We start from the raw sequence: 13,149 nt of genomic DNA on the forward strand, positions 1-13,149 counted from the left end.
AGCCAAAAGAAGCAAGGGGCCTGGTTAGTGCCTGAACTTGGCTTCTCCACTTCGCTAGAGCAAGGGCGAAAGGAGTCCATCACAGCTGGTAAAATCTTATCACTATGAACCTAGTCCATGCTATGTGGGGAAGTAAGATTATGAAATAACCAGAGCATTTGGTATGTGTGTGGGTGGTATTATGGAATGAGGAACTAGACGCAGACCCCTTTGGGTTTGCTGAGCACATCAGTTTCATTCTAATTTACCAAGGAACTTGGAATGATAGAAATGCTGCAAATAGGAAGTTCCAAGTGACACAAGTGAACAGTTAGTTTTGTGCAGGTATGCATGTTGATAATCAGTCTTCTCCAGCTTGATAGCTGATGTTGGTCACTGGTCCATCCTGGCAGGGAATTGTGGGAGATGATGTTCATCAAGTTAGGAAAGCTTGGGAATGGGATACATGCTAACAACATACCCATCCTCATGAAAGAAAGTTGATTTCTCTGGGGCGACACACATTTCTTTTGTTCTGTGCTTAGAGATAAGTGGAATGGAACTTCTCAGTAGGATCTCCCCCAATGAGATTAAGTTTATCCACTATCTGGGGTGGAGGATGGGATCAGCTAACTAGGAGGCAACCTGAGATAGTCCTCCAATTAAAGCTAATTGTCATAGTTAAGTACTTGTTACTGCTCTTTAGTGAGTTCTAATATTGCAACGATCACTGCCAAGGAATAGATAAAATTAATTCCTAGAACCACTAGATACAATTACTTGTTCCCTGGACTGACCTCCTGTTGTCAGATTTACAGCATATCTTGCCTTTCCTCAGGCAAAAGTACAGGGCACTCCCTCCTCCAATTTTTTCTCATCACAGCAACTCTGGGCGGTGTGTTGGGTTGAGAAAGAGTGACTGGGCCAAAGTCACCAAGTGAGCTTCTGTTGCTAAAGGAGGGCTTGCATCTGGTCTCCTCAATTATAGTCCAACACCTTCTCCACTTTCCCACGCTAACTAGTTAAAATCACAGCTAGGATGATCTAGATGTTTCACTTCTTTACCTGCAGTTCTCTTTCTTGGTTACTGGAGAGCAATTTTTTTCAGTCTGGGATCCTCCATGTGGACTGGGCTTCAGCTCTGAGGTTTCCCAGCTCAGAAGCCTGGGAGCTAGAAAATTTGGGAGTGGAGGCTGAGCTCATCTGGAAGGCATCAAATTGGGGAAGACTGTTCTGGAGTATGTCAGAACTTGTTCACTGTGCCTGTACAGAGATATAAGAACAGCCACAATATGATCATGGCTGCTTAAAAGCGAATAGTGGTTTTAAACCAAGTGAAACTTCGCTGACTTGAAATTTTTCAGCCTATCAGCTAAGGTGAGAAGGAATTAATGTAGGTTCCTAGGAGAACTAGATAGTCCCTCCACATCACACAAGCCAAGATTGGCACCACAATGCAGGACTTGCAGCAGCACTATTTAGAACAATGCCCTTTCAGACCAGACCAAAAACTTCAACAAACAAGTGCCAGAATTTGTTCAGTAGGTTTAAGATGGGCATTCTTACCAGGATCTAAAGCAACATGCCTCCTGTGATGAGAATATTCTGCTTTCTCGCTTTTGCCATGACTGGGAAAAGAGCATTTAAGTGAAAGTGGGGACTGCTGCACCTTTCCCTAGTATTTCCTTATGAGAATGGCTGTGAAGGTGGCCATGGGGAATGGTCAACTTTTGTTGGTATGCAACTCTTCCTTTTCTAATCTTTAACGCCATGGGATCCTGCCCTTTTCATGTTTCATACACTTCAAGAGAAATCAAGGAAAACAGCTCTGGAGAGAAGCCCACCCCCATCAGTAGCTTGCAAGAACTGTTAGAAGCGTATATGAGCTGGTAGAGGAGGGACAGAGCTCAGCACTGAGTGGAGAAGGATTGGCATAGTTCACCTCTGCCAGCTGATACAGCATTCTTGGCTTCCTAGGACGATCCAGCAAATGCATTAAATGCAATATTGAACCAGAAAGATATGCCTTCCCAGCTCCTCTTCCCTCCCAATAGGTTGGCCTGCAGAAACACAGGAAGTTTTGTGGGAAGGACAGAGTCCACTGGAGTTGGGCAGCCAATAAATTTAAAATAATAATAATAGTAATAGTAATAATTTTACTCTTTCTGTGATAGTCCTGTAAAATAAAAACTCCTTCAAGTCATATTCATATATACATGTTAAAATATATGAAAATAAATATTCATATTTTTTTCTTGAAAGCCACATGGAAGTAGTTAGCCACTGCTTTCTTCCAGAACATTTTTTCCTACTTCCTGCTCTAGCCTGTAGCCCTGGGATTTCCTGCTAGTCTCCCATCCACGTACTTTCCAGATAGGACTCTGCTTACCATTTCTGGGACCAGCCAAGGTTCATTGCCATCTGCTGGGGATGATATGCCTATTCCCAGTCTCTGCAAATGGCCTCAAGAATTGAGTGAAAGGAGAACCAGGTTGAAAGCTCATCTACACTCTCTGGTGCCCATAGATCAATCACCTTTAGCCTTATCTAGACTCTGAAAAGGTACCCCTCTCAAAGTTTTGCTCCATTCCCATCCCTACACTTTCTACTGGTACCTTTAGAAATCCTACTATTGTTTTCATCGTTGCATCTTCCAAATTTATATAGCTTTGATTTTAGATGATAACCCTGGGACATTTCCAAATTTGTAAAAGCACCAACCATCAATCAGCTTGCCTATAGCAAGTGCAAATATACTCAAGGCATGAGAGCAAAAATGCTTTTGTGAAGTAGAAACCCACAGCTTCTTTTCTAGCTCTTTTCAGGATATTTTGAGAGGTGGGACTGCCCCAAACATCTGCACTCCAGCTCCCCTTTTCTCAGTCAGCCTCATCCTTCACTGCACTGCCTTTGCAGCTATTTGTCTACTACCGCTTTCCCTCCAGTGCTGCTCTGCCCCTTCCTAGCTCATCCCCTCTCGAGCAGAGGCCAAATGAGCAAAAGGGGCAACTAAGAATAAAGAGCTATCCCTGGACACCCATTACTAAAAGCAAGCGCGTAGCCTTTTGAGCTGGGGTTAAAAATGAACAAATGGTTAATCTTTCTAGAGGATGGGCTCAAGATGAAATATAATGTCCTTACATTAATACCATAAGTGGGCGCCATACCATGCACCATGCAAACAACCCTTCTCACGTTTCAACCTCCTTTCAGCAATTAATGCTTGGGTATAGTAGAATCCCATGAAATGGACATACCATTATAGATGTTTTGTTAGTTGTCCAACTTTCCCAACAGTTGCAAAGGATGCTATAATATTACTTTTTGTTTGTTTCAGGATTCAAACACGTTTGTGGAAGAGGACAGATATAACAAGGGACTTCAATTTTCAGGAGGAGTATACAGGTAGTCCTCATTTAGCAACCACAATTGGGACTGGCAATTTGGTTGTTAAGCAAAGCAGTCGCTAAGTGAAGCCATGACTGTGCTTATGATCTTACTTCAGCTTTCCTTTGCTTTACAGACCTGTGAAGGTTGTAAATGTGAGGATTGGTTGTAAAGTTATTTTTTTCATCACTGTCATAACTGCAAACAGTTGCCAAATGAAGCAGTCGCTAAACGAGGACTACCTGTACTTCCATATATCAAATTCTGAGATAGAACAAGGGGGGGGGGGCTGTCATCTTCCTGACTGAATAGGACAGATGAGGAATATGACAACCTGCAGCTTTCTAGGCATTGTTCAACTACAACTCCCAGCATCCCTCATCATTGGCCATGATAACAAAGTGCCACAGGTTGCCAATGTGTAGGATAGTTCCCTGGTCTGATGCAGCAGGATAGCTCTCACTTTCTTATATTCAAAACACAGATATCTGCGCATGAAGCCTGAAGTGAGCTGTTTAATCCTTTAAAAAAAAAAAGTTGTCAATCACCCTTGAAAAATGACATCAAGAAGCCCTCAGGACTAAAGTAAAAAAGCAACACCCTCCATCTCTCCAGCAAGCTCCCATCAGGAGGCACAGCTGCCCTGCTACACCACATTCCCTTACACACAGAGCTTCTTTCTAAACCGGTTCAGCCCATCATCCGGTCTTTTATATTAATACACAAAACCTGAATCTCTTCATGCATCTCCCCACATCCTGACATAAGGAGAAAGGCTCTCCTGACCATTCCTGGACCCTCTGCAGGAAGGCCCTGATAAGGGCTATCCAGCTCCCTCCAGGACCATGCACTGTCAAAGACACAACACACACAAGCACACAGACACAATTTTCCAAGCTTTGCTCCTTGCTTACCTTCATGCGTCTCATTGTTGGAGCTCTGCACCCAAATTTAGGGCTGACAACTCTACCACTGTTCAGCTGATGATAGCCTCCGAGCTGGCCTCCATCTAGGACCCCCGTTGCCTCAGTCTTCCTGGCAGAAGAGAGCTACCAACCTCCCTGCTGTTACGTGGAACCTGGGTGTCTCTGGCCTCTTGAGCCTGAACAGAAACACACCCTCTCATTCCCTCCCTTCCCGGCTCCCGCCCTCTCTTCCTCTTCTTTCTTCCACCCCCTTGCAGATATGTTTCCCAGCCCCCTTCCCTACCCTCCTAAAGCAGGGAATGGTCATCAAATTGCATTTCCTGCTGGAAGCACGAAACTCGTAGGGGGTTTAGAGGGAGAAAGAAAATGGCTTTGTCAGATTGAGAACTGCTGCAGAAAGCAGTGATGGTAAGGTTTGCAAATCAGCCTAGAACAAATCCTACACCCCATATGGAGCCTTTCTCACCTGGTGTCCTTCAGATTGCTTGGGGCCACAACGCCCAGGATCCCCAGACAGTATGGCCAGCAACTGGGAATTGGGCAAAGGACAGTTCCTCCTGACCCACCTGGAGGATTCCCAGTTAGCAAATACTGCATTAAGGAATCATTGCTTGGGTTTGGGGAGGTGAGGATTGCTGGAAAGATTGACAGTCCTGCCTGCCTAATCTCAGATACTGTGTAGGGAAGGTCTGATCAGGATTATTCCAGGGCCATAAAGCAAAAGAACTTCATATATGCTCCAAATACATCCTTGTTTTCCTCATATATTTCATCATCCATTTCAAGGTGAGTTCCAGCTAAAGTCCTGCGATTGTCAAAAGAAGCACATCAGGAACTTGTAGGTCTTCCCAACCAGATATATAGGACTATAGTTCTCATCCCCTTGCCCCAACAGTTGCTGAAATGATAGGAATTAGCGTCTTAGCTTATCTGGAGGGGGGCCTTTTGGGGAAGGCCGATTTACAAAATTATAATGTTGGCTATTTTCTTCAGCAAGAAGGGCCTCTACATTTTTCCATCTTGAGCTCATGCAGCGTTAGCAATGTTAGAATATCCCAAAGATTAGTTGCAGCTTACAGGCTGACAGGTGGGCACTGCTGATTTATAGTGATAACAGTGCTCTGAAGTAGTCCCAGACCGAAAGCCAAGGTAAGTTGGCTCTGGTTACCAGGCTGCACAACAAACAAGAGTTGGCATGCCACAAATAAGAGAAGTGCCACCCCACATAGAGGGCTTTCCACTCAAACTATCATGATGCCCTGCTCAGGCAAAAGGGGATCTGGTTGGTTTGGAGGGGGTCCTCCTGTACGTACAAGGGTGAACTACAAATGGGAGTGCAAAATGATTTTATTTACTTATTTTAGAAAATTTCTGTGGCTGCCCATCTTACATATGAACTCTGGGCAGCTCACAGTCCAAACCAAAAGCAAGATAAGAAATACTCTAATCCTCAGACAAAAGACACTAAATTAAAATAGTCATAATATTGCACATACCACACCTGTTTGTTTGGCTCGCCCCCACATTCTGGGCCAGCCCCTGGGGGAAAAACAAGTCTTCAAAAATAGTACTGCACCTATACAGAAATAGGACAGCAATCCACATTGTATTTTCTCTTTTTTGGGGGGGGGAGGAAAGACCTTTGCTCCTTAAGAGACCAGTATGCATTTGCTTGAGTGTGTGCATACAGCCCCATGAAAATACATAGATCAAACCTTCCTTCTGAAATCTCAAAGGGTGTGTGTGTGTGTGTGTGTGTGGAGAGAACAGGTTTGTTCAAAGCTCCAGCAGCTGAGAACCCCATGATTAGTAGTGTGACACTGATTGGCTCAAAGCAAGCAAACAGATGCAGTTCTGCCCCAACGGTACATGCTGTAAAATCCAGCCTTACCCTTTTGATCATGCTGATGACCTTGCTGGAGAAACGTTTTGGTTTTTAAACCAAGGGCAGCATACAGAACACTTGCAAAATTATGATTACACTGCCGCAAACGTGCATGCCCATGGAAGGTTGCCAGGTTTTGAATTAGAACTTGTCTTTATTAGATGTTTGAAAGGTTGTTCTCAAGATTTGTACAACTGTGGAGCCCGCTTGCAACTGTTGCTCTTTTAAACTATTTTTAATGCAAGTTGTATTTTAAGAATGTTCTAAATATGTCTCTAGCTGTTATCAGCTCACCCTCCCCCCAAAAAAACCCTAACCAAACAACCCATATTCCGTTATATTAATGAGCAGCGCTGTGATGGATGGATGGATGGATGGATGGATGGATGGATGGGTGGATGGATGGATGGATGGAAGGAAGGAAGGAAGGAAGGAAGGAAGGAAGGAAGGAAGGAAGGAAGGAAGGAAGGATCCAAACTATAGCCTTATCTGGAAGACACTTTTAATTAACTATGACTAAATAGAGAAGTGACTGGTTGCAAACCTGATTTAAATGCCTTAGATTAAGATCAAGAATGAAAAATAAAAAATCTGCAAGGGAACTTGTAATTATCGACAATAGGGCCCTTGGCCTGCCTTGCAACCACCATGGGGCAAAACATGCATTGGAAGACACTTGGCAGCCCAAGGGCTACAGCATGGAGAGAATGGAAAGAATGCCTCCTCAATGTAGGGACGTGCAGCAGCGTGGCACACCTAGCTGCCCAGCTGCTCTTCGTACCTTGCATTCTATTTTCTATACACCAAGGGATTCTACTGCATGCCATGCTGACCCACGTCTCTAAGCAGAAGAGCTGAGCTCTAGGACTGAGAAGACTGGTACACATGCTCTTGGATTCTTGGAAGGGAATTGCCATAATGTTTAAGTTTCACTCTTTAAATTGGCAGCAGTAGTTTCAAGTTGCAATTCTACAGTCCCCAGGGACAAGAGCTAAGAATGGCAGGCTCCTAATGTCTCAAAAGGAGGCCAAGGATAAGGGAGGCAGGAGACTGCAAGTCAGCAGTCAACATCTGGGAAGCCACAGATCTGTCCTAGAAGAAAGGTGAGATATGCTGGCAAAATAAAGGAAGGGGTGGGGTGGGGACATGTACCAAGATGAAAAAAAGGAGAGATTTTTGGACTGAACATCATATTGCCTGCCATTAAATGCCACATGGGGCATTCTAAAGTGGCTTTGCAGTCAGCAACATGCAAACTAGGTCTGGATGATGCTCTTCTTCAAAACAAACAATAATCCTGATAAAGCGTGATAGACTTGCCACAAATTTGAAAAGCTAATGTACACCCAAGAGCCCCCTAAACTGTGGAGAAGCAGTGGAGCCTCGGCAGTATCTGGGGATGATTCTGAGTACCGAGGGTAGGCAGCTTCATCCCTGTGGTCACCCATATGCCCAGGACCATTTCTCTGGACACTTGTCAGTATCCCTGTCCCATCTAATTGGGTCTAGATTATTTTAATTAATAAATGGGAAGCTGTCTTGCTACAAAGGAAAGAGATGATTTCTAGAAAAAAGTTGTGCCCACTTATCAAGGAAAAAGACCAAGGTAATCTGGGGCCACAGATGGCTTTCACAAAGGTGGCAAGGAGCAAACTGAGCATTTGCCTTCTGATGTTTGGCCATGGGCACCCTCATCATGTGGCTGCCATTTTGTGAAGCATCCTCAGCCTGCCTAAACTTCCTGCTCTCTTCAAAATCCAGCATGATTTTCAACTGAAAAGCATCACTTCATCAGGAATTAGGCAGAAGAGGGACTTCAGTTCTAAAATGTCCCTCTCTCCCTCTTTCAAGCCTTTTCTACTCTCCTTTGAGATGCCAACCTTCCCCTGTGCCTTTAAAAGCAGGGTAGTCTGTGGAAATCATTTGCTGGTGAAGTTTCTCATAGTTATACGAATGCAAGTGTCTACTTTAGGAAAGGGAGGCAGCTATAGAACCATTAAACATATCAGTTTACTAAATTCTTTTAAGTTATTTTTAATGGAATTAGGTTGAATATTAATGACTTAATGGGTAATATCTAAATATAGCACGGTCAAGTAGTTACCAAAAAAATAGATAAATAGCACAAGGACCAGTTGAGAATTACGTCAAATTAAAACTTTTTCTTAGACCTAACCAGATGTCATGAGTACTGATGGCGAGCAGGAGGGGGCCTCTATCCAGGGTGGAAAACGCATGCGTAGTACTGAGGAGTTAAGCAGCCATTCAAAGAGACACAGATCAGACCCGCCTTAACCTTTGGGGTTTATCTGTCTGGGTTTTTCCCACGCTTATTCAGTTTGTTAGGATTCTGTTTATGTAGCAGTAATAAACACTAGAGACCTACTCCTCGTCTCAGCGTGATTCCTGACTGTTAGGACACCAGATTTGCAAAAAGAAAAGAAATGAAGACTGAAATCCTATGCCAAGACAAGGCAAAAACCACAAACTCCATAGATGTGTGATCTAATTGCATATCCCTGAGCAGTGGAGCCAAAGAAATTAATGCAATTTAGCTCTGCAATAGCATGCATAAGGGCCCTTAAACTGGCCACAAAACATCTCTGTTCTTGACTTCAGAGATTTCCCCAGATGCTTAGCCCCCATAAAGGCTTAAAATCTGCTTTTTAAAAGTGAAAAAACAGAACCAGATTCCCAGGATGCTGAGCTCTGTTCTAAATACCAGTTCATGGTGTTTTGTTTAGGGCAGTGCTTCTCAACTTTGGCAGCTTTAAGAAGTGTGGACTTCAACTACCAGAATTCCTCAGCCAGCAGGCTAGGGAATTCTGGGAGTTGAAGTTTACCCATCTTAAATTTGCCAAGCTTGAGAAACACTGGTTTAGGAAAACAGAATTCAAGACAAAAAAAATTGGCAATCCTGGGCAATACAACAAAATCCAGGTACAGTATCCCCATTTCTAGGAAAAACCCAGGGTATGATAATGTCTTGTTTCCTTTAGTTTTCTTCAGGACAAATAATGCCTCTCTTTTCACAAGGTCTTCTCTGAAACAGAATTACTTAGACATTGTGTAAAATTGTTTAGCCAGCTCTCCCAACTTCATCACTTTGGCACCTCCAGAACCCTCTGTAAATCAGAGAGTGCCATCTTCTGGTTAGATATTAAACTGCATGAGAAATAAATCAGAATAATCCCAGAACTGAATCTATGCAGTAGTCTCTTTTGTTTCCAATGCTCCATTGTGCTGCTATTCTCCCCCCTCCAAACACACACACACACACAGACACACACACACACACACACACACAACTCTGGCTTTCTTCTCACATGTCAGTGAATACAGTGCAGGATCCTCTGTGTTTCTAACAAATTAAAAGACCCTACATCAACGTTTAGCATTGTAACTGTGGGAGAAGTTGGAGGAGTATAAAAGGTTCATTGTACTTTATCATCTGTGTTTATAGCAGAATCCACATCTAAAGCCACAAGTACAACATTGCTATCCCAGGTAAAGTGGAAGGTCTCACAGGCCATTTCAAACATTCCTTAAAATAAAGTTTCTAAAATGAATGTGCTGTTGTACATTGGCTTTAGAACAAAAATACTGCATTATTATTCCCAGCTGTGCATATCTAATCATCATCATCATCATCATCATCATCCCCTCCCTTTCCATCACTGAAGGAAAGGAAATGGAGGACAACCATGAATTCCTTGCTTGCAAATGCTTGACTACTGCCCTCAACAAAACTGAAGTGAAAAAAATCCTCAGACCCCATGGCACCAAAGAACATTACAAGACTGCGATGCACAAAACTCCACCACTGAGGGATACTGACATCAACAACAGCGAAGTCATAAAGTGGGTTAGAGGGGGAAAGTGGGCTGCAGAGAGCTTCTCATGTCAGTTTGAGAGTGTGATGTATGTCTCAGGCATCACACTACCTAGCAAAATATCTCATATACCTTGGTATCACATGGCTGTCTGCACTAACTGTTTTTCTGCTGAGCTGTTCTACACAAGCCAAATACCAATTGTGCCAAGGGGTAGCATTCCACAGCATTTTATAAAGTTGACCTGGGGCGATTTCTGCAACTCTGAACTGAATGGCTTCAAATGGCAAAGGGTAAATAATACACGCATGTGGTGGTTCATGGTGGCCAACTTCTCACAATTACTTGTCTGTGCCCTGTTATTTATTTTATTTATTTATTATCAAGATTTATAAGGCCATCCAACTAAAACAGTGTGATTTTGGATAAAAATCACACTGCATAAAAAAACAAGCAATAACACCCCACAAAGTTATATAGTCCCCTAGCCAGAATTTTGCTTTGAAAGGAAAATGATTTTATTTCACTTTTGCCCTCACAAATGCACTAATCCACTTTCCACTCTTGTATCAGCCATCCAAGGGGATCCCTTCAAAACATCCAGACCAGCTATTTTGTGTTTATTCTTTGCACGTTATTTTGTCACTATTTTCACAGGATTTAATGAAATGTCCCCAGAGAAATTACCCAGGAAGTCATTGCAGAGGCCAAATAGCATTTCTGTAAATGACTGTCCCTATCCTAGACATAATAATACCAAATATATGTTAAAAACACATTTTAATCTGCAGCATTGTCAAATATAAACTTTGATTGCTTTTTTTTAATCATGACTATTAGATAAGCATTTTTTAATATGTCAAAATTTATGGTCAAGCTAATTAGACATATCTTGATTGTGTACAGTCCTGAGGTACTTTTTTACTCTGTGGAATCTGAGAAGGAAATAATATTAGCCGAAAAAAGAGAAGTCATCTTTTAAGAAAAAAAAAATCAGTGTGATATGAAGTATCACAGGAGGAGACAATATCCAGCACAGTCTCAAAATGTCATTTCCTCTTTTCCTCCTGGATGCAATTATACCCACTGTGAATAATTCTCTTCTGAGTAAAGGTTTCACTGCAACATTCACATCTGGGTCTTACGATGTTTTAATTCCCTGTCAAGTTAATAACTCCTTTGTTTGGAAAAGGAGAGAAAGCGGAAGTCATTAGATCCTGGGTCTGCTGCAGACCATCAGGTATGCTGACCTGCAGAAAGGAGACCCAGTTCAAAGTATAAGCTGTTTCCAGGGTCTCCCAAGACAGTGAGGTATTTGTGGAGAGAGAGTGAGAACACACACACACAGCTGAATTACAGAGAGAAAAATGAGCAAAATAGACTGTTCTCCAGATCTGTAATTCCAACAATATATTATTTCTGTATTTTAAAAAAAAATGCACTGGGTGGGAAACCTGCAGGCACACAGAGCTGCATGACCCCTCCCATGATGTTAAGTGAATTCCCAGAACTCCCCTATCACTTTAATTCCGTGGTTCAATTTGCACCAGCACCATTTGTTTGTTGCATCATTAAAATACAGGTTGTTTAACTTTTAAGGCTTTGCAAGTTAAATATCAGTCTAGTTTTCCTTAAAATTAGAAATAAAAATGCTTCTTGTCCACCTTTGGCAAGTCCCTGTCTACTTTTTCTCCTGGCCTTGCTAACTTCTCCAAGTGCAGCCCTCAGACATCAATGGCAAATGGCCTCTACCCTCCAGGAGGTACCCAGCTCTGCTCAGAATTGTACAGTCTAAAATTTCAAACCTGAAGTACTTTCCTAGAAAGCAACCGAACACAGTGGCACCGATGGTTAATCATTGGTAGCTAAATTCATGTATCTTGTCAGGCCACTGTTTTAACCACTGTGACTTGAATGCACAATACTAGCCTGGTTCACACATAGTTAAGCAAAAATGGATGCATTCACACATTGCTGTAAGTCAGAATGAGGCCTACTATAGCATAGCTCAGATCAGCTGGTAAAGTGGTATTGGCATGCTGTGCTTAACCAGCAATTTTTAGCTGTATTTGCACACCATGCTAGACTTAAGATTTGGATCTAATGAGCAAATAGATAGAAGATCCTCAGGAAATCCTGAGGCTGTAGTTCTCACTTAACAACCACAACTGGGACTGGCATTTTGGTTGCTAAGTGAAGCAGACATTAAGCAAATCTGACCCAATTTTATAACCTTTTTTGCAGCAGTCATTAAGTGAATCACTGCAGGCATTAAGCAAACCACATGGTTGTTAAGTGAATCATGTGGTTCCCCATTGATTTTGCTTGCCTGGGAAGGTTGAAAATTGCAATCACATGACCATGTGATGCTGTGACAGTCATAAATGCAAACTGGTTGCCAAGCACCCAAATCGTGAACACATGACCGTGGGGATACTGCAATGGTTGTAACTGTGAGGACCGGTTGTAAGTCGGTTTTTCCAGCATCATTGTAAGTCTGAACTGTCACTAAATGAATGGTTGTTAGGTGAGGACTACCTGTAGCTGGAAATAGATCCCACAAGAAGCCAAGCATAAACCTCTTCTGTTGTTGCCAACAATATGCCCTTGAATAGTACCAGAAATTGAGCTCGACTTGAGGGAGTCTGTTGTGCTAACTCATCCTCTTTGGTTGGTTTATGATCTGATGTACTGCACAAATGCAGAAAATTCAAGAACCAAGTTAACCATGTGGTGAGAATGCAACCATTCAATACAACAAAGGGTCAACTCAGGATGATGGGAAAGCACGAAAACTTTTCATTTGCTTAGACTGTCCTAGGTCCACTCTCAAATAGTGCTGGTCTACTTGTTGTGCTAGAAAAATGCAATTGGGTAGGATGATTCGGTCAAGCTATTAAATAGTTCTTTAATATCAGCAATTTACTGGGAACATGTTCCAAAAAAACCTTACTAAAGTGCACAAAATCCCAGATGGAGGCTTTGTTTACTATACAAATTAGATCTGTGGACTGGGACAGCTACTGTGTCTGCCTGTGTGGCTACTCTTGAGGGGCTGTTCAGGGATGACATTTGCTGTCCCCAACTCTTACTTTATTCTGACTTGCTGCTAAACGGTACTCTCTTGATTGTGCATCTC

The 13,149-nt window shown here is 42.6% G+C and overlaps 1 protein-coding gene across 2 annotated transcripts in view; it reads right to left on the reverse strand.

The window, feature by feature from the left end:
- TNS2 (tensin 2) overlaps nt 1-13,149 on the reverse strand; it is a 132,041-nt gene that overhangs the window by 94,349 nt on the left and 24,543 nt on the right. Inside the window, exon 1 of one of the 2 annotated variants that reach the window (XM_063293938.1) lies at nt 4,281-4,433. The exons of the other annotated variant lie outside the window; for it this stretch is intronic. Within the exon in view, the coding sequence (XP_063150008.1) occupies nt 4,281-4,295 (15 nt within the window). The 5' untranslated portion in view covers nt 4,296-4,433. Of the gene's footprint in view, nt 1-4,280; nt 4,434-13,149 lie in introns of those variants that run through there. 2 annotated transcript variants of the gene reach the window in all.

The sequence above is a fragment of the Candoia aspera genome, chromosome 2 (genome assembly GCF_035149785.1).
Source record: "Candoia aspera isolate rCanAsp1 chromosome 2, rCanAsp1.hap2, whole genome shotgun sequence".
Lineage (NCBI taxonomy): Eukaryota > Metazoa > Chordata > Lepidosauria > Squamata > Boidae > Candoia > Candoia aspera.